The 21839-nt window shown below is 37.8% G+C and overlaps 1 protein-coding gene across 1 annotated transcript in view; it reads left to right on the top strand.

Moving 5' to 3' along the window:
* The window catches only part of LOC112977642 (oxidation resistance protein 1-like), a 99320-nt gene extending 77792 nt beyond the window's left edge, over positions 1-21528 (top strand). The window contains exons 3-6 of the mRNA XM_026090176.1: positions 3036-3118; positions 11162-11269; positions 12570-12689; positions 17904-21528. Coding sequence (XP_025945961.1) covers positions 3036-3118; positions 11162-11269; positions 12570-12689; positions 17904-18128 — 536 coding nt within the window. The 3' untranslated portion in view covers positions 18129-21528. The remainder of the gene's footprint in view (positions 1-3035; positions 3119-11161; positions 11270-12569; positions 12690-17903) is intronic.
* Positions 21529-21839: the final 311 nt, after the last annotated feature.

Raw genomic sequence — 21839 nt, 5'->3', positions numbered from 1 at the left:
GGAAAATGTTCCCATACCTACAAGATAAGGAAACCACTTCTGTTGTGTTGTCTTTTGTAGCTTGCCCAGTGTAGTAAATGTAAGATATTCATTGCTAAGCTGTAAGGTTTTGGGGTATTCCCCCCCCCCTTAGGCATTGCAGAACTTCCTATATAACTTGTGTTGGGTTTTCTTTCTCCAATATCTTGATAGTTTCAACTACCCATGTAGAAATTTAAGAGTTGGTGGGGGGAGACGGGTAAAATTCTTACAAGTATTCTTCTAGTTTCTCTTCTAGTGTTGCAGCTGGATAGTAATTAAAAACAGAAATGCACATAAGTTTCTGTAAATGCTTATTAAGTTTCCTTAGTATCTTAGATGAGGCTTAAATAGAAGTAAAGCATGTTTTTCATTTTCAACCTGCCCATCCTAAGATGTGTTTAAAAAAAAATAAGATTTGCTTCCTGGATTCAGCTTGGTTTGAAATATTTAACTGAGTATATTCACTTAGGGTAATGGCAATTTGAATGTATCAATAACAAGAGGATCGAGTTAGGGATCATTTAGGCAAGCTGGACATTCACAGGTCTGTGGGGCCTGATGGGATGCACCCACAAGTGTGGAGGGAGCTGGCAAACATCGTTTCTAGGCCACTCTCYATCTTTGAAAGGACRTGGAGAACAGGAGAGGTGCCTGCAGGCTGGGAGAAAGCTAATGTCGCTCCAGCCTTCAAAAAGGGCAAGGAGGAGGACCCAGGGAACTACAGGCCAGYCRGCCTSACCTCRATCCCTGGAAAGGTGGTGGAGCAGCTCATCCTGAGCGCCATCTCCAGGCATATGAAGGACAAGAAGGTGATCAGGAGTAGTCAGCATGGATTCCCAAAGGGGAAATYATGCTTCACCAACCTGATAGGCTTCTCTGCTGGAATGACTGGCTGGGTGGACGAGGGGAGAGCAGTGGATGTTGTCTACCCTGACTTCAGCAAGGCTTTCAGCACTGTCTCCCATAACACTGTCTTCCCTAGGCAAGCTCAGGAAGTGCGAGCTAGATGAGTGAACTGTGAGGCGGATTGAGAAGTGGCTGAATGGCAGAGCCCAGAGGGTTGTGATTAGTGGTGCAAAGTCTAGTTGGAGGCCTGTAGCTAGCGGTGTTCCCCAGGGGTCAATACTGAGTCCAGTCTTGTTCAACTTAGTCCTCAGTGACCTGGATGAATGGACAGAGTGCACCCTCAGCAAGTTTGCTGATGATCCAAAAGTGTGAGGAGTGGCCGAGACACCAGAGGGCTGTGCTGCCATTCAGAGGGACTTTGACAGGGTGGAGAGCTGGGCAGATGGGAACTTTGTGAAGTTCAGTAAAGGTTAGGGCAGAGTCGTGCCCCTGGGGAGGAATAACCCCATGCCCCAGTACAAGCTGGGGACTGACCTGCTGGAGAGCAGCTCTGCAGAGAAGGCCCTGGGAGTGCTGGTTGACARCCAGTTGACCACAAGCCAGCAATGTGCCCTTGTGGCCAAGAAGGCCAATGGTATCCTGGGTTGCATCAGGAAGAGCGTTGCCAGCAGGTCGAGGGGGGTGATCCTCCCCYTCTGCTCAGMCCTGGTGAGGCAGCRTCTGGAGTACTGTGTCCAGTGCTGGACTCCCTGGTACAAGAGACATGGAGCTATTGGAGTGAGTCCAGTGGAGGGCTACTAAGATGATGAAGGGACTGGAGCCTCTCTCCTGTGAGGAAAGGCTGAGAGAGCTGGGCCTGTTCAGCCTGGAGAAGAGAAGACTGAGAAGGGATCTTATGTATCTGAAGGGRGGGTGTAGGGAGGATGAGGCCAGATTCTTTTCAGTGATGCCCAGTGACAGGACGAGAGGCAACAGGCACAAACTGAAAGAAACACAGAAAGTTCTGTCTGAACATAAGGGTAAACTTCTTTACTAAGAAGGTAACAGAGCAGGTTGCCCAGAGAGGTTGTGGAGTCTCTATCCTTGGAGATATTCCAAAGCTCTGTGTATGCAATCCTCAGCAATGTGCTCTAGGTGGCCCTGCTTGAGCAGGTGGGTTGGACTAGATGATCTCCAGAGGTCCCTTCTAACCTCAACCATTCTGTGTGATTCTGTGAAGAGTATAGCTAATCCCCCTGCAGTATGAAAACTTATAGATCCATTCACATAAAGTATTTCTTGCTTCTTAATAGTAAATATTTAAGCGTTGAGGGTAGAAGCCTTGTGACAGAGACCTGACTTCTTAAAAGGTGCATGTGTGCGTGAGTGTAAATGTATACATACATACATACATAATACTTTCCTGAAGATGTAAAGTTAAATGCTGTCAGTTGAATCATGTAGTTCACTTGTGTTGTCTTCGTCATAAATATCAAGCCAGTAAGTATCAAAAAGTAGAATGTGCTTCAGGTCCAAATTATTGTTTGATTTGGCTTATGAAATAGAGGCTATCAAAATAACCTGGTAAAGAGAGCAGTTTTTAAGTTCAAGAGTATCTTTATCATGTGTGCATAGAGTGGATGTGCTTTACATATTCCCTGTGTGTTTGTTACAGATAGGATAATTCTGAAGTTATATATGAATGCACTCTGCTTTATCTAAAGCTTTAAATATTCTGTACTTAGCAGACAGCACTTGGCTAAAAAAAGCTGTGACATTAATTAGATCTAACATGCAGGAGCTCTAGATCATTTCCCCTCTAGACAAAAGCAGACTGGGTACGATATAAAACCAATTAAACACAGCAGTTCCAAAAATGTTATGTGCCTGATGGAGTTGATCACCTATTTAGTCTTCCTTCATTAATAAATTCCTGGATGCTAGAAGTACTGATGTAGTTAATTTGTTTGCCAGTTGTCAGTGACTTGTATTGGTTGAAATCTTAAAGCATTGCAGAGGAATGAAGTCCCTGTTCTAGCAGCTGGTTGTCTGTTAGACAGACAGAGTCATCAGGAGCCAGCTGTGTAATTGGTGAATTAGATGTCTGCCCACAGGGCTGTAGTCAGCAGCCTGTGACAATACTGAGAGGAAAATGAATTTAACACGCACGTTGCCTCAATTTTTTTCAGACACTGGCCAGAAGAAGACCCCAGACAAGAAAGATGGGCGACGAATGTCTTTTCAAAAGCCTAAAGGGACTATTGAATATCCTGTAAGTTGCTTCTTGATTATTAGAATGTCATTGCATAGCACGTACAGACTCTAAAAGTTTCATTGTGAAATATAAGCAAAACAAGTTTGCATTACTTCTAATCCTATAATTCTGTGTATGCTATAGCTTATTCTAACAGGAATTAAATCAAAAAATTAGATAACTAATACTGCTTGAGTAAGGCTGATCCTTTTTTCCTTTGTTTTTCTATGCAAATTATCTTTTTCTTCAGAAAACAAACTTATCAATCAGATGAATGCTTCACCTAAAGGTAACTAGTTAGGAAAAAATAATGTTAATTATAAAAACATGTGCGATTTCCCTACTCCTTTCAGCATTGTTAAACTGTTGACATCAGCAGAAATAATAGAATAAAGGTTTTGTTGTTTGGGGGTGGGAGGCAGGCTATATGTTGGTAACTGACCTTCCAGCGCTCTTCTGATAATTTTCATGATCTCTACCTTGTACAGTGCAGATCTGTTTTTCCAGCAGTATCTGAAAATGGAGCCTTTCTGTGCCTGTTCTGTTCTTGAAGTGACCCTCAAACTGTGCTGCAGTCAGCTTTTTGCGTTTGTGGTTACTAAGGGAAACTGAAGTGAGAAGTATCTGTTTTGTTTTACATACTGGAAGTACCATTAAGCCCAGAAATAATGGTTATAGAGTTGACATTAAAATAGGGAAGTCTATCTCTGATGTTTTTGAATGCTTTTGAAGCTGGATGTGATAAAATAAAAGTGAGAACTTCTTTATGGAAGTGTTTACTTCACCTCTTAGTGTCCTCTTAATGAAAGAGGAGATGCGGGGAAGATTTGACTGTTAATGTTACATTAAGCCAAACTATGATAAGGCTAATTTTAAGAAGTCTGTGATTATAACTTGAGGAGAGGCAGAGGGCATGTGTGTATTGGACTGAGATGAACTTTAGCTTGGATCATATTGGTAACTTAAATATAATTCTAGCAGATAGTAAATATTTTCTTGAAGCTAGAATAAAAAAACCTCTGCTGTTGGATTCTAGCAGCTGAAGATAGTAAAGAGGTGGGGGGGTTTTTGTTTTGTTTCTATTACATTTACTGCAACATGTCTAAAAATAATTGGGGAAATATGATCAGGTGTAACTCTAAATTTGATATACCTCTTCAGTTAGTAAACTCCTTGTCTCTTGCCACCATATATGTGCAATCACCTCAATATGGAAGATTCCAGGCAGAATATAAAGCACTAAGCTTTCCTTTAAGTTAGTAATGTAGAGGTAGGTATCACTTCCTTGTGAATTGTATTTTCAGTAAGCTTAAGGAGAGCCTCTAAAGGAGCCCGCTGTGTGTGTGGAACATGTTGCATTTCAGCTCCACAAATTCAGTATTCTGCCCAGTCTTGCTGTGGATTTCAGTTGTGAAATATTTCAGCAACATCAAGTTTTCAGAGCTTTCGGTTGTCATGTACATATGTTTTAGTATAATACACACATCTAGCCTCTAGAACTTAGTGGTTATATTCACTATATATATGAAAGAGGCCTTGTAACTACTGTGATAATTTGCTACCCCTATTTTTCATGTCTTTATATCATACAGAAAGAGACGAACTTGCTCTGATTTCTGCCTTTGTCCTTCTACTACTTCTCAAAACATCAAGATTTTTTAGATATTTTCTAGTATTGTTGAAAACTTGGTGTTTTTGTTTTTTATAATTTAACATTTTAGTTTTTCCAGTGGCTGCATGTAATAAGGGAGAAGTTTTTATAATTTTACATTCCTGAAGTTTGGAGTGAGACAAAATCTCATTGATGTAAACAATAGGTTTGTTTGGTTTTTTGTTTTGTTTTTGTTTGTTTTAAGGTGAAATGCACTTCCCTTTCCAGCTGCTTAAAATCTTTGACTGCCTTTTGCCTTTAGTTTCAAAGACCAAATATGTTATTACTTATTAGTCCCTAAAGTACAGATCGTAAATCCCCCAAAGCATAAAAATGTGAACTACTGCTTTGTGTGTAGCACCAGCAGGAAGATGTCAACAGGTGCAGTACTGAGTGAAGAAAGCAAGCGCTAAGTTTACCCAGGCTAGTAGGTTTAAAAGAATGTCACACTTAATTTTCAGTGACTATCTCTAAAGGATACAGAGAACTCTGTTTTTTTTTCACTGTTACTGCTTTAGACAGTGAAGTTTAGACAGTGTTGTTTTGTTTTGTTTTTTCTCTTTTTTATAAGTTAGAATAGCTTCTCTTCTGAATGTCAGAATTAGATGGATTCGATACAAATCAGTACAGATTTCAGAATTGAGTCAGTGCTCCAGGCTAAGTTTTACATGAAGAAGGGGAAAGCAATATAATGTATGTGAACAGGCTGTGTGTCCAACAAAGCAAATAGTTTATGTGGACTTGTTGTTACTAAGTAGAATTTTCAATAGCATTTTTTGCATTGTTTTACATAACTTCATTATACTGGCATTGCATCCAGAAATCTCTTGTAATACATGTAGTACAAACACAGCTACTGTCTACCTCCAGGTATTAGAAGAGCCAGTTACAGATCAGAAAAGAAGTATGTGTAATGTTGATCGTGGATCAGCAATGATATTGGCCTGCCAGCAGTTTAATGACTTCAACAAAAGCCTTTTAACCCCTCTTTAGATAGTGATAAGTGACTAATACAGAGAGGCTGTGGTCCAGATTGCGACAAGAACCTGATATGAATTAATGAAGGTCTCTCACAAGAAGGCTGTAGTAGGGCAGAGTCTTAAAACTGGGTCTTAAGCCGGAGTCCTCACTATTGATCTGCAGTCTTCTGACATGTGATGATGTCCTAGTTATTTAGTGTTAAGTCAATCTCTCTAGCAACTAGTTCTAGACCCTGAGTTAGAAACCAATGAGCAGTCTCTATGTTGAGAACAAAACTACAATGACTTCTGAGCTTATAATAAAATTAGGAAGAATTTTTGAACCTTTCTTAGCTCCTGAGATGTGGGTGGCAAGTGCTTTTACTGTGACCGTCAAATAGGCGATAGTTTACTGGACTTCGAATGCACATGAACACTTGGAATTTCTTGTTGTGATGACTTGCTCGATGTGCTTATTTTGAGAGTAGGGAAAGGATGAGTATCTGCTAATGTCTCTCTAGAGTGATTGTGGATTACACTTTCGGTTCTGCGGTGGCTTGGATAGAGAGTTCTAAAGGCTGTCTCCTCTGGTAGATGTGGTTTTTCATCCTCATATGCCTTTGTGTGCTAGGTATACCCCTACACACTTATGAATTCTTGTTTCTTGTTGCTTCATTTCAAAGCTGGGGCTTCTCTTTGAGCTTTCTCCTGTCTAGTCTTCCCTAAATTTGGGGGATTAAGCAAATGTGGATCATAATGATTACATAATACTTTGTCTGTTGTATCTCTTGCCTAACTCTAAAACGATTTTTTTGGAGTTGCTTTTATTATATTTAAAGGTTCCATTTTCCTGCTGTTGTATGTTACAGAAATTAGACCTGTTAAAAATCCGTTAATGTAGCCACAGTCTGATATTTCTAAGGCGCTAGTATAACACCAGTCAATAGTTTTCCTTTTCTCCCCTGTGTCCTCACTCCTCCCAGTCTTTCCATCGCTCTAACTTTTTTTAATTCCTTTTGATACTGTTCAGCTACTGTTTTTTGAGTTTTAGACAATTAGTTTTGAAATATTGCAAAAACAGCTTCTTTATACATACATATATATATATGAATAACTTTTAATGGAAAAATGAGTAAACTCCAGCTGTAGAGCTGCGATGACAGTTAAGTTCATTAGTGTATCAGTGGAGAATTTGGYTTTAAATTGTTTTTTTAAATAACTTTGCCAACTGTTAATCTGGCAAAACTTGAAGGCAGTTAGGACCCTCCTCAACAGTGACTCTTTGAAGCTGTTCATCTGCTGGGACTCTCTTGCCTCTCCCAGCCAACATGAATACAGGTAATGCTGTGTAAGTGGAAAAAGGATAACGTGATTTACATATAATTAAATGGGAAAGAATTATTTGAAGAGTGAGGGGTGTCTGTGTGGGGGGTGGGGGGGGTTACTTGTTTTGTTTAGCTAGAGTTACCAGTGCCATGTTGAAAGTTTGATTTGGGATTTTAGTGGAAAAGGAAGATGGAAGGTTTGGTTCTTAATTGGCTGACTGTATCCAATATCTGTAAAGGCTGTGTTTTTTTAGCTAATTTAGCATTTTAGACTTTTTAGGCATACATAAGTGACTACATAAGGTACAAATAAGTAGGAAATGAGGCTTCATATGTGTCTGTAGATCTGTATACAGAGTTGATGACTAGAAGTTTTTCCTAATATTAGTTTATTCCTACAATCATTTATATTCCAAAAAGCCCTTTTTCAGCAAGTTATTGTACAAAGCAGAGTTCATGTGTTCAGTTAAAAATGCAGTCCAGAACAAGTGATTCTTCTTTTGCATTTTCATTAATAAGCATCCTTTGACTAATGTACTTGAATCTAGACATTTAAGCGAATTCAGTGCTTGACATGCATAGAACCACTTCAAAGGACCAGCTGATGTGCTCAAGTCCTTTCGGATTCTTTCTAGGGAATAGTGCCTTTTCACACATTTGTGGTGGTTTTTATCTGAGATATAATTATACATGAACAAGTCTTGACACTTTGATCAAGTTGTTTCATGATTTTAAGTTGTTTCATGATTTTAACAGTCATCCCCTCTCCCTTTCCAAAAGGGGGAACTTTTCCATGAAGATTCAGCACAGTGCTTTAATATCCAAATATTTCTATGAATGCTTTTAATATTCAGAATAACTACATGCGTGATATACAGAAAGCTTCTTTCCTGGAAGAGAAGGGATAAGTTTTGCACCCTCCTCCAGTATTGGTTTGAGAAAGAATGATTGGGAAAGGTGTTTTTTGTTTGTTTTTTTTGTTAAACTATTTTTCTCCACAAAATTCTTCTTTTAGTTTTAGGAAGTTCCAATTCTATCTAATGAAAAGGTAGAAAGCCCAAGGAACAGGGAATATGTCTTTGAATGTTAACTTCAAAGTATACTTGTGTATCTTCTTATGCAGGGAGACACTTCAGGAAGTCTTCATTGCATCAGTGTGTTGTTTTCAGAGACTGGCACTGATAACTTCTCAAATCACATATGGTATGGAGGTTTGCTTGTTCAAACTGTATAGCCAGATAAGAAAAGGAAGTTTTACTGTGTTTCCTATTCTGTTGTTCATGAGTTATAAGAAAATCCTTTAGCTGCTAAGAGGGCTCACCAAAGGACCAACCTTCTTAAAGGTTGAAAGAAATGAATGCACTCTTCAAGGGTTTATTTTTAAACTTTGTGTTTTGTAATTGAATGCTTTAACTATTTTGTTTTACAACTTAGTCTAAAAATCTCAGATATTTTCATCATTAAGTGATATCTACTGAAAATCTACCTGGCAGCTAATGGTGGTCTTCTAACACTTATGTGAGAGCACATTTTTGAATTAGGTGAAGTTTTGAATGTTGGTTTAGATTTGTGGGGGTTTTTTGTTTTTTGTTTTTTTTTTTTTTAAACAAACTCCCTAGAATATGTAGTGCTTCTGATGGAACCAGTACTTTATTTTGTGAGCTGATTGTCAGTTTTGTTATTGTCTATACAGTAAATAGTAACCATCTGGTCTGGTTGGGTTCCTTTTTCATTTTCTGGCAAATGTGGCATTTCAAAGTGGTGTTTGAGAATACTGATTTATGCATATGTACATGTTCATACACTACTGAAATATTGAAAAGTACAATGTAGTCTTTCACACTTGAAATGGCAGTAGAGAGAAGTTTGCAGTAGAGAGGTTTGCTGCTTTGCCTAGCTTATTGTTTCCTACATAAGAATTATCCTAATACAAGAATTATTCTAATAAAAGCTAATTGCCATGTGTGCATGCGCATCCTGTAGCAGTACAGTATCTTTAAGGAAAAGATATTTGCAACACTTGTTACAGGATGATTCACTTCTCTGTTTAAAGGATATAGCTTGTTCTTTTGTATCTGTCAGTTATACTTGTTTTGTTTCTATACTGTCAGCACGAGTTCACTGTTGTCACATAACTTTTTCAAAGCTAATGAAGAGAAAGCATTTCTTTTACTGAAGTCTTTTCTTCTGGGATTAGTGTTCTGTTCTAGGTTTTTTGGGGGTATTCAAGTGGGTATACATTTAGAACTACTTATTTTTGATACTTAGTTTGCTTTGCAGCCAGTTGGAACTCTATTTACTGGCTATTCTTGCAATATGAATAAAACAGTATTTAATAATCATATTAATCATATAATATTAACTGCTACTATAACCTTTGTATTATATACGCTTTGCTCTGGCAAAATGTTTGCTGCTTCTCTGAAAAATTAATTTGCCTTGTTACATTCTGTGAGTAGCACAAGTACAATAATTATTATTTATGTGGAATACACTGATTCAACTGCGGCCACCCAAAACGGACTATACTGGAAGCAAACTAATCCAGTACACATTCCAGTACCTTCATTGTGATAGTTACTAAAATAGGACATCTTAGTCTGTCAAAACACTGAATGCATTTACCTGTGTGACCGTCTATAAGATAGAGGCATACTCAGAATAAGCAGAATCAAAAGCTGCTAAAATGAAAATGCTTTGAGACTTTTTATCTCCCCTCCCATTTCTTTTTTGCCCCAGTTTAAGCATTCAAAAGCATTCAATCTAAATAATGAGTTTGCATTGGGTTATTAAACCCTGTTGTTAACACTGGGGAAAATGGTGGAGTTCAAGTGGAAGGGTATTTACCTTTAAGTCTAGCCGCAGTTGGTAGGACACACAAGACATGATGCTGTCATGGATTTTATCAAGGAAGTGAATGAAGAACATGAGATACCTAGTGGAGATACAGTCAGCTAATGATATCCACATTCTCAGAATGGTTGTATAGAACATCTATTATGATTTTTAAAAAAGTGTGTTTTTCTTTTCCTCCTTTCCTTTTCCCTTAAATTAAGTAAAAAGAAAAGGGAACTTCATAGAAATGAATGTTTATTTACTTATTTTATTGTCAAGAAAAGTTAGCCTTTAGTGTGTAGCCTGAAAAGAAAAATTAAACTTGGCAAGTATTAGTCTAATACTTCTGTATAAACTGTATCTCATGCAGATGTAATAAGAGGAACAAATAAGATGACTTTCCTATCTGTGCTTCAGATTTAGAACCACTAATGTAGCTTCATTTGTATTGCTTCATGTTTTCTTACCTGATAGAACAGGACTCTTTCCACCCCACCCCCAGCATGGCATTTCTGAAGCCCTATGCTGTTAAGTGATAAACTTCTTTTGGTCTTATGCTTCTTTATCATAAGATCTTCATGGTTCTTAAATGCTTCCTATGAATTTTTTATTCTGAAATCCTCACCATGAATAAAACTTTTATCCCTTTGCTTTCTCCTGCTGGTTCATATTGAATTTATTTTAGGAGATGGGTGAGAATAAGAACTTTGAAGAATTTAAAAAAAAAAAAAGACTTATTTGGAAATCACCTGCTTCCATCAGCTGTCACACTAGTTGATTTGTTTTGCTTCAACAGCAGTCTGTCTTATTTTTGATCTTGGTAATGCTCTTCCTGGAAAAATCAGATTGACAGAAGTTCATTTCAATAGGAGGAGAGTGTGTTCGCATTTATATAGATTGTTTCAGCTTTTCTCTAAATGAAGAACAGAGGAGAGGAGCGAAGAAGGAGAATGAGAGGTTCTGTGAAACCAGTCACATACTGGCCCAGTGGTACCCAACAGTGAATTTACAGTCAAGAGTTCTGCTCCAGTGTCTGAGCCTGCAGCCCAGTGCATGCGAGTGACACTTCCGGCTACTCGGAAACAGAGTGGGAAGGCAGATGTCTTCATACAACACTGCAGGAGACTAACGTTTGTGGACTATTTATGTTCTTGGGCAAGATATGAAAGCTTAAAGTTCATTAAAAAAAAAAATCATCTCTGTAAAGCTGGTCTACATATGATAAAACTCATTAGGCATTATTTAAACTAACTGCTTACAGGTTTGTTTTCTTTTCCCCCAACTGATACAGGTGGAATCAAGAGATACGTTAAACAGTATTGCCCTGAAATTTGATACAACACCCAATGAACTGGTTCAATTAAATAAGCTTTTCTCCAGAGCAGTCGTTCCTGGACAGGTACTATTACACTATGTATGTTACTTATGTCATTGAACAAAGACAACTTTTTCTCCTCCCTTTACTTCCTGCCTCTACCAGAGAGTGTTAAAGTACTTCTCATACTGACTTTCACACTGGTTTTGTAAAAGACTTCATTTTTCTTTAATTTGAATTCCTTGTACCTGTTTAATAACTGACTAAAAAGGAAAATGTAATGAAACTACCTACCTCTCAAATAAAATCAGGGGGCTCTTAACTTTAAAACTAAATGTACTTAATGGTATAATGACACTTGAGTATAAGCTAAATTGCTGCTCTGCAAGTATAGCAGGCTGTTGATCAGCTCTTGCTCAGMGGATAAATTCAGGGTACAGCATACTAGCAACATTCATGACTGTATGTTAATGCCTGCAATTCTGTTTTAATTGATGAATGTTTCCATTCCATCCTGAAAACTTCCCAGCTTTTTACCAGGAGCATATGAATTATCATTACTTTTTCTTATGAGTCACTATTGCTTACTTCTCCCTCTCCCCCTTCCCCTCCCCTGASTTTTCACTTCTCCTCAAAAGCAAGGCCTGGAAACAAGTCACCAGCTACCATATTAGATGAAGCTATTTGATAATAAGCCCTTTCTGTTTAAAGCATATTGTATATTTATTTCTGATTGCTGCAAAATTTTGTCTACATAGCTTGAAAGCCTACCACACCAAAGAATAATGTATTTAAGGAGTGGATAAACTGAATTAACTTTAGTTTTTTCAAATTCAGTGCTAAGAGCTGTATCTATAAACTTGTTCCCCAGCCTGCTTCTTGGTTACTCAAATAGTAGAATTAATAGCATGAGAAATAATCAGTCAGGTCTTCCTTCCACACTGTATTTGATGATTCTGACATGCTGCATATTTTTAATACTTTCTCCTTGAGCTTTTTTTTCCATTACTATGACTAAAGACCAATCTTATCTTAAGATAGCATTTAAAACCTTTGAAAATTTAAAGATTAAGTAGTACTTTGTGTTGGTACTGTGGTATTGTTTAATCCTTCAACTTTCTCATAAAGGAACTTTTAAAATTGCACTTCTTTTTGAAGAGGTGATTGTGATAGAGTTCACAAATAACTGTCTCCTTTGTCTGTAATTATATATCTCTATATGTATATAAGAATATATATAGGCACATATATATAAAAATTAACTGGGACAGAAGTGATTTCTTGTAGCTTATTTTGAGAAAACATGGCAAATATACCTGAGCTAGCGGGAAATTTAAAGTAAAACTGAAAGCATAACTTCTAACTACATTATATCTCTTTATAGATTTTGTATGTTCCTGACCCAGACTACATTTCTAGTGTGGACAGCTCCCCTTCTCTAAGTCCTATAAGTCCCCTATCACCTACATCTTCAGAAGCAGAGTTTGACAAGGCTACAGTAAATGTAGGTATACCTGTTGTCATTAAAATTAACTTTCCCTTTCAAGATAACCAAAATAAATATGATGCTTTCTTCTAAGAGTGTTCTTTCATTCTGGGGAGAAGGTACTTTACAATAGTTGGAGTTGAAAAGTAAAATGGTGCCTTTTTTATGAAAGTTTTCTATATGAAAACTGATGGATAAAGTAATTTGTAGCAAAATACCRTCCTTCCAGATTGATATCTTAAATACTACTTCCAGTTGCATTTGTTTTTGATGTTACCGCTCAGAAATAGCTAGACACTTTGTCTCTAATTTTTAATCTTACTGAGATTTTTGTAACAGCGATACATTGGCCAGACTACTCAAGCAGTTAAAATGTAAGGGTTTTTACCCTCTGTAGAGGTTGAGGCGTTGTCTCCATTTTGCTTGGTGAGACTAAAGAAATTGTCTGTTTCAGTGAAGTGTTGATAAAAGGTTGATTATAGCCTCCTTTTATGCAGTAGGTCTTCTACCTTTGTAGACTTTCAGATACTCAAATTATGTAGCCATTGAAGGTGTCCTGTAATTCAGCTTGAACGTGGATGTCAGCTAGGAGCTAGATTTGCAAAAGCATGTCTTTCCAGGTGGGTGCTGTTACTGCTTTGCTATTCTCAGAATTTCAGGGTAAGAACTCAAACCAGAAAGATTCAGTCTCTGGAACTTCAGCTTCTCCACAGCTTCTACAGTTCTGACCTCATTCAGCTGTTTTCTAAAATGCTGGTCCTATTCTTTTCCTGGTTATGATCCTTTTTCCCAAGTAACAGCTCTTCTTGCTAGTACTTAATACAGTGCATGGTTAGGCTATCAACCATCTGTTCCAGGACTCTGTGCTAAAAGTTTACATAGGCTTTAAAAGGGTTTAAAAGAGATTTGATAATGTGGTGTGGTCGTGTTGGGGGGGGGGGTATGGTTTTTGCTTTATTTTTTTTCCTCTCTCCTGATATGTTTTGGTCCACAGAAGTTTAAATACAAAGTTACTGCCTCACTGCTGAACAAGTTCCCAAGTTGCATCACCAAGTGCAATGTTGATTCTTCTACTAAAAGTTACCATGTGCTTTTGCTGTCATTATACCTTTAATCTGACCTAGTATGGCTGTTCTTATGAGATGTTTCTGCTATCAGTTATAGTAAATAATTTCTTCTATATTATATGGCAAACAAAGTTTTGTAGCACAGTAAAATGACTATATTGGTGTGCAAGAATACTTCTAAATCTGTCTCAGAGTGACACTACATGCTAGGATAGACCTAACCATATAGCATAAGTGGTGAGAAGTTACTCGAGGAAAAATTATTAGTTATAGTGCTAGAAAACAAACTCTTCCTACAATGAACTAGATATCCCATGCAAGAATAATATCTTCATCTGCTGGTTCTTGTGGATTATTTTGTATGCATTTTGCATATACTAGACATAGAGGCTAAACAGTGTAACAATACCTGTAACTTTTCTTTTTTGGAGGTGGGGAGAGGCTGAGTTTTACTGATTAAATGCACATAACATATAAAAGGTTGAAATTKTAGAGAAGACAAAAATGGGTTAAAATACTTCAAAATCCTTTTAGGCAACAAAATGACTGCATACACAGAACTGCCTACACTAAACAATTTGAGAGTTAGTTCTGCCACAATACATAGAAACTTCATTTGCCCATACTTTATCTGGTACATCTCACTACTTGTTCACCACAAGCTATTCTTGCAGTGCTTTAGGAGATATCAAACAAATGAGCAATATGACAAAACAAATAATAGTGYTTAAGCTTCTATTTCTGAAGCTTTTTAACTCCATGTGAGTAAGGAAGAGGTGTTCCTAGGTACATTTCATCAAGAAGGGGAAAGAAGAAATCAGTTGGACTTCTTACTGTGGATTTTTTTTAACTTCTCTCCAGCAACACAGATACTATTTGACATGGGTTTGAGAAGTTAACGTTGGAGGTTTCTTTGTTGTTGTTCTTTATAATACCTATTCTTYTGTATCTTTCTCCTCTTTACTGATTACTAACCTTCTAAATGAGAGCAGGATTAGCATATATTCTCTAACGTTTTATATTTAAATGTCTGTGTTCTCAGACTTCCCTCTAATTTTGACTCTAGGTTTGTGGTTTAAATTTAAACATGTCAAATCAAAGAGGATATGTTACTCTGCATATGTAATCTAAAGGAGTCTTCTGTCTGTTGGCATCCTGGTTGAAATTAGTCACTTCCTCACTAGAAATTGAATGAGATAAGTAGGCAACAGCAGTTCGAAGAGACTATTTTGTCTCAGCAGAGGTTCAGAAGTTAAACTATAGTGTGTTTTACTTTTTGTTTCCATTTTATCAAGCATTAAAATAGTTCAGCAGAGTCATCTGACTGAAAATAAATCAGCATGTGGACAGTATAAGGCTTGTGTGATACTTCTAAYTTGTCCTGTGTTACTTTGCTTAAGCTAAAATTTCAATGTATATTTTAATAAGCTTGTTTTTGTCAGTCTACATGTAAGTAATTAGCTTAAATTTAAACCTTTGTTATGCTGCTGGTTACGTGAAGGGTGTCTTCATCTAACATCTGATGCATGGATTTAAGAAGATCTGATAATCTTTAGTACCTATAAAACTCAAAATCCAGTTCAAAATAAGGTATAGTGACAAGAATGTTGTCATTAAATTTGAGAAAAATCTGCCACCAATATTGCTCCAACTTCTGTGTTGCATGGGAATATGAACAAGAAATAACCAGCATATTTCCAGTGGATTTGGATATCAGCTGGGAACTTTTGCATCTGCTCTTTAAGTTATAAGCTGTTGCAAAGATGACCACATAGTTTTTGAAAGAAGGGCATATGTGGAAAGGAAACTCATACCCAGGAAGCTTGCTTTTTAACTGTATTGCCATTAGCTGCTTTCAGTAAAATCCAAATTTGTGCTCTGTGATTTGGGTGGGGGTTTTTTTGTTTTGTTTTTGAACTGAAAGTGAAAGAGGCAGGCAAAGGCTAAAGTAGTGCCATAGAGATGATAAACGGAAAACAGTAGCACATATCTCCTGTTATGGTTAAACACAGTTATAATCTCCACTAGTGAACTGCGTAGAAAAGCAAAAAACAAAAAACAAAACAAAAAAACCCAACCCTATTTATAAAGAAAACAGTATTTCTATGTCCCCTTTATCTTATTAATAACCACAAGTAGCAATTATGTATGGAATGGAAGTCTGTAAATGCTGATAAACTCAAAGCAGGGCTGTTGACCTGAAAAATAGACTTTGGAGAAGTCTATATATGTAGTTTCTCTTCTATATATGTAGTTTTTAAATAAAAACGGTTTTTCATTGTGTCTGTGGGGGTTTGGACTTGTTTCTTTTTCCTCCTTTAAAAAAAAAAAGTCTTGTTAACAGGCTTCTACATTCATATATTGATCATTTGTTGTTGTTGTTGAACGTACTGGTAGATAGCAGGATAAATAACTCTTCCTCTCATCTGCCTGGGAAGGTCATGGAACAAATTCTCCTGGGAGTTATATCTGAGCATATGAAAGACAAAGGTAGCTGGGAACAGCAAGCATGGATTTACCAAGGGTAAATCACACCTGCTGAACCTGATTGCCTTCCAAGATGTCATGACTGGCTCAGCAGGTGAGGGGAGAGCAGTGGATATTTACTGTGACTAGAGCAGGGCCTTTGACACTGTCCTAAAGTGTTGTGAACATTGGAAGTGTAGACTACGAGATCAGGTGGAAAAATTGACAAGATCTTTGGACTCAGTGATTCAAGATGGTTTTTTGTGTTTTGGGGGTTTTTTGGTTTGGCTTTTTGTGGGGTGGGTGGTGGACAGTTACCAATCCTTTGGTCATTACTGGGGCCAATATTGTTTCATTTATTCATCAGTGACCAGGATGCTGGGACAGAGTTCCTCCTCAGTAAGCTTAGGGAGGGCACCAAATTAGGGAAAGCGGTGAATACACTGGACAGACACACAAGGGCTGCTATTCAGAGGGACATCAAGAGGCTGAGGAGATGAGATGACAGAAACCTTATGAAGTTCAACAAAAGTTGACCCTTGCTCCTCCAACATAACAGTCCCATGCAGCAGTATGGGCTGAGGGTTGCCTGGCTAGAAAGCAGCTTTGCAGAAAAGGGCTGGGAGAGACAAGGGGGCAGTGGTGTCTTGGTGGGCAACATGCTGAACATCAGTTAGTGTGCGCTTGTGGTGATGCAGGCTAACCACATACTGTGTGGCAGAAGAAAGAGTAATGCCAGAAGGTTAAGGGAAGTGATTATTCCCCTGTCTGGGAGGCTCCTGAAGCTGCATTTCCAGTGTTGTGTCCACTTCTGGGACCCCAGTACAAGAGAGATTGACATGTTAGGGGGATCCAGTGGCCACCAAGATGATTAGGTGACAGAAGCACACAATGTACAGCAAGTGGCTGAGGGAGCAGGGTTTGTTTAGCCTGGAGAAGAAAATGCTAATGGAGAATCTGATTTGTTTTGCCCTATCTAGTCTGTGTGTGTTAGGGGTGGGGGGATGGCTTACAGAGGTAAGAGTCAAGATCTTCTCAGAGGTGCACAGCAAAAGCATGGGTGGTAACAGTCACTAGTTGTTTCGCAAACAATCCTGGTTAGACCATAGAACATTTTTCACAATGAGGATGGTTAAGCACTGGAACAGGTTTCTTGGGCTGTGGTATCTCCAGCCTTGAAGACTTCAAAACTCAACTGGAAAGACCATTAGCAACCTGATCTAACTTAGGCCTTGGCCTGTTTTGAACAAGTGGTTGGACTAGAAGACCTTCAGAGGGCCCTTCCAACCTAGAATAGTAGTAGGCATTATGAAACAGTAACAGCACTTAAGGTTTTTGTTTGTTGAAGTTGAAAAATCATCTTTTGTGCTAAATACCTGTTACTCAAGTTTTGCATGTCAGAGTATTTCAGATAGCTTTTTTGTGAATTTTGATTATTGTTTTGTTCTTTGTTCCACAGTAGCTTCTGAATATCACTGTCCACTTGCATTTGTTATCCTGGGCTTGTCAAGCTGTGTTTCTTTACAGTTATGCTGTTTGCACTGTCAGATCAAAGCAGTCCTTTAAAGTGCAGTGAATTTGGCAACCTTTTTTTGCAATTGCTTTCATGTCCAAGTAAGAACGAAAAGTACGGGACAGAAAATCTCTTGAAGCTCATATTGACAAAGGCAGGGTGATAAGTTCTTATGTTTTCTTTTAGGATCCAGATGGAGTCCAACGAAAAGAGTCGGCTGCTTCACCAGCACATTCATGTGTTCGTCCCACGAGAGTGGTATCATCCACCTCTGAAGAGGAGGAAGCATTTACAGAAAAATTTCTCAAAATTAATTGCAAGTACATGACTAATGGCAAGGTACTTAAACACTTACATTTCACCACCCTGGACTCTATTACTGTATTAAATGGAAAAATAAAGCACATTTAAAGCAGAAACATAGAATAAGTCCTAGTGACAAATAGGTAGGTGGCTCAAATGGATCAGTTTACATGTATTGCCCCCCCCCCCCCACTTTTTTATTTGGATTCCCAGGGCACTTGTCTGTTAGTTATGACATAATAGTTAATGTAATTCACCTGTGATGGATATCCCTGAAGCCGTACTGTTAGGTAAATCTTAAGTGTTGAGGGCAGGAAGTCTGCCTTGTTCCATATGTTAGTATTTCTTATCAGTAATTCCTTTCACCAATGGTGGATAAGCATGTGCCTTAAACTCTAAGGAAATATTTAGTTAAGTAGTTTCACTTCTGTTTTTCCTAAAGCAGAACATAGAACAAAATTAACCTCCAATTGTGTAAACAAAAACTTCCCTATCAAGTGTAGTATGGTAGAAATCTTGGCTTTGAGATTCTAGTAACAGTTCTCTCGGTGTATTTACACAAATGCTTCAGGGTTAATGACATTTGATTAACTTAAGTTCAGCTCATAAATGCACAAGTCTTGTGCGTATTTTAGGGACTCAGAATGCAAGGGAAAACTGGGTATCTTGCTCTCCAACCCTACAGAAGAATGCCTTTCTACTAGACACTTCAATCCTGAAAAATCATACCTTCATTCAAGCTGAATGAATGCAAACAAACTCCATGTAATTATAGTAATTCCTTCTTCACCTGAAGTTTGGGTTTGCATATATAGATGCTGCTGATTGTATTGCTCAGGGGGGAGGACATCTTGTTTTAAGTTTTATAAATACTATAAAACAATGTCATATAGATTAAGAGCACATATTTGAAGTTTCAGTCAACAGACTGATGTTCCTAAATCAAACTAGTGAAAACTTCTTTTCAATGTGTTGAAGTGCAATTTAACATAAAGAGGCTTGTGTTAAGATAAAATTTTTATTTTTATTTTTATTGCTTTTAAAGATTGCTTTTCTGTATATGCTTGGAGTTGTTCTTAGTCGCACTTATTTCCTGTGTAATCATATCTTGGGGAATTCCCGTATATTTTTTGGAGCCTGGAAGCTCTTGCCCCATTACATTTGTCCTGAGACATCTGGTTCTGGCCAGTGTTAGAGGCAGGATATTGCACACAGTTAGATATTGGGTGGTGTGAACATGCTGTGTCATGGTCAGGTAATAAATCAGTGTAGAGTAAGTAGTGTGCTATTGAGTCACAACCTAACTTACTGTTTATTGCATATGTAGGCGTGCCCTTTCTAGCAGCCATCTTTCTCACTTTTTCCAAGCATGAGAGACTGGAGGTTTCGAATCTTGTTGGTATCATTTCTTCTGCAGGAAAAAACTTCTTTTATAGATTTCCGGTTCTTTGCATTGTTCATTGGGAAACAAAACAATATCCTGAAGGTGGTCTGCTTGATTCTATTTAACTTGACCATTGTGTGTCTATAAATGAAATTTAATATAAGGTCTCTGAAATTCTTTTTTTATTTATTTTTATTATCCCTGCTACTTTGCTTGCCTTGTTTTGAAAAGTAGTAGGTAAAGGAGAATCCCCAACATTAAGGCTTTTTTTAAAAAAAAAAAAAAAAAAGTGGGGGGCAAGATAAGCACAGAAAGCACAAACACAGTGCTCACTGTAAAAAGAGTACTGACAAGGATCAAAAACTGAGAAACAAAGAACAACAAAGCTAAATGGTTGTTTTTGTGATAAAAGCTTGATGAATGGTGCATTACAGTTCTTGTTCTACCTTGTGTGTTCAAGCACAAAATGGAGTTATTCAGAGGTAACTTTTGTTCAAAACTGCTGTCAGATGTCCTCTCAAACCTTCCTAAAAGGATATTTTACTGAACTGCCTGATCTTAATGTTTGGACTCACCTGTGGCTTAAAGTTGGGCTTTTAGTTCAGAGTTCATATCTCTAATATTGTATTAGAGCTCCTACTTACTGAGGTCTAAGCTACCTTTTTGGTATTCTGGCTCTCTGATCTAAAGAGCCAATGTGTGTAAATGGTAAAGCTTTTTCTTCCAGAAAATACCTAGGAACTTTACTGGGAAAAAGTTAAAACAATTCAGAATAGAATGTCTATGCAGAGGTGCAGTTTAATCCATTTTTATTGTGCCTGTTCTACATATCTGGATTAATTATCCTTTATATCCTTATATAGACCAGCTTTAAGACTTAAAGGGTCTGTTTGTTGACAACATCCAGATGGTTGTTCATAATAAAGTGGCTCAGCATTTCTCCTTGAGACTGTTAAACCTGAGCTGTGCCTGAATGATTTCGTTGGGTATCTTTAGAATGTTTATTCAATGGAAGAAACTTGTGTGCTACAAGTGATATTTTAGGAGTTTTGCTCAGAGACCCGGACTTCCCTTAACAGTATCATGTTGAACTACTTAATAGTTACATGCACAATATGTTTTTTTTTACCTCAGTTTCATTAACAGAGTTGCAGATATTTTTCCTCAACATCTAATTAGAGAGATAGTCCTAGAGAAACCAGTCACAGGTTATTTGGTGGAGGATGTCCTAAAAAATTTCCCTGCTTCTTTCTGTCTATGACTCAGCAGCTTATAACCTTTCTTCAATATTTTGTTGCAGAGCTAGAAAATTAGGTGATTGGGCAATGGCTTGCATGCTTCAAACTCCTACATGACTAATATATACCACCAGCCTTTGCTCCAATCTTTTGGCTTATGCTCTTGCTCTGATTTGCTGATCTTTCTCTCTAGCTACATTATTGTTACAAATAATTTTTTTGCAAACACTTTTAAAATCTAATTTGAATAAAGTATTGTCAAAGAGCTGTTTTTTAAATGTTCAGCAAATTCTGGGTTGTCTTCAGAGGGACCTATACTGAAACACACAACAATGACCATAAAGGAGGAGCTAGGCTCCTCTCCCTGTGTTGGTATGGGTAGGTGAGGGCATTGAGAGGGGTTGCGTAGGATGTATCCCCCCTGCTAATTTTTACTCTGAAAAATATTCACACTGGAAATATTTTCAGGGGCTTACCTAGGCCAGAGAGGGAGCTGTGAAACTTCCTTTCCCCACTCCAAAGGCAAGGAACCAAGAAAATTAGTTGGGAACAGAATTTGGGCTGTTGTCTTTAGTGCTTCTGAGGTAACAGGGAAGGCTAGATGAGCAAAGAAAAGGTGGTAAAGGGTAGTAGGCTGTTGGTTTTATTCTGGGCCTCAGTATTGTGTTCCATTTTKGGGTGCTTTGTGGAACAGCTGTGCCATCCTCTGTCACAGTGCATTGATGTGTATGAATAACCAGATAAGTCTATTCAGAACCTAAAATGAATTCATGGTGCTAAAATGCTGAAGAGTTCATCACTGGCTCACTGCTGAGACAATAGTTCTGAATTACATGTATTGTAGGAATGCTGATGTGGAAGTTTGTCTGGTCTATAACGGCAAACTGACAAAGGAATAAAGCTTCAGTTATTCTTCTATAAATGTTTCACTTTATCTTCATTAATACAAAGCTGTGGTACTCACTGAAAGACTGGAGCTCTTTCAGCTTTCATCATTCAGGGAAGGCTAATAAGCAGTCGTTGACTGGTAGTTTGCTAGATGCATGTATGCTCCCACTGACCATGTTTTGTTCAGATGTTATCCCTTTTTTTTCCTCATAGAATCAATAGCACTTGGATTGCTGTCCATGCTGGCAACTCAGTCTATTGAGTAATACAGTTCTCACAGGTTTTAAAGAAGATTTTTCTCCTGCGGAC

This window comes from Apteryx rowi, unplaced genomic scaffold (assembly GCF_003343035.1).
Source record: "Apteryx rowi isolate R43461 unplaced genomic scaffold, aptRow1 scaffold_851, whole genome shotgun sequence".
In the NCBI taxonomy this organism is placed as follows: domain Eukaryota; kingdom Metazoa; phylum Chordata; class Aves; order Apterygiformes; family Apterygidae; genus Apteryx; species Apteryx rowi.
The sequence above is the reverse complement of the archived record's forward strand: the minus strand, read 5'-3'. Positions and strand labels throughout refer to the sequence as shown.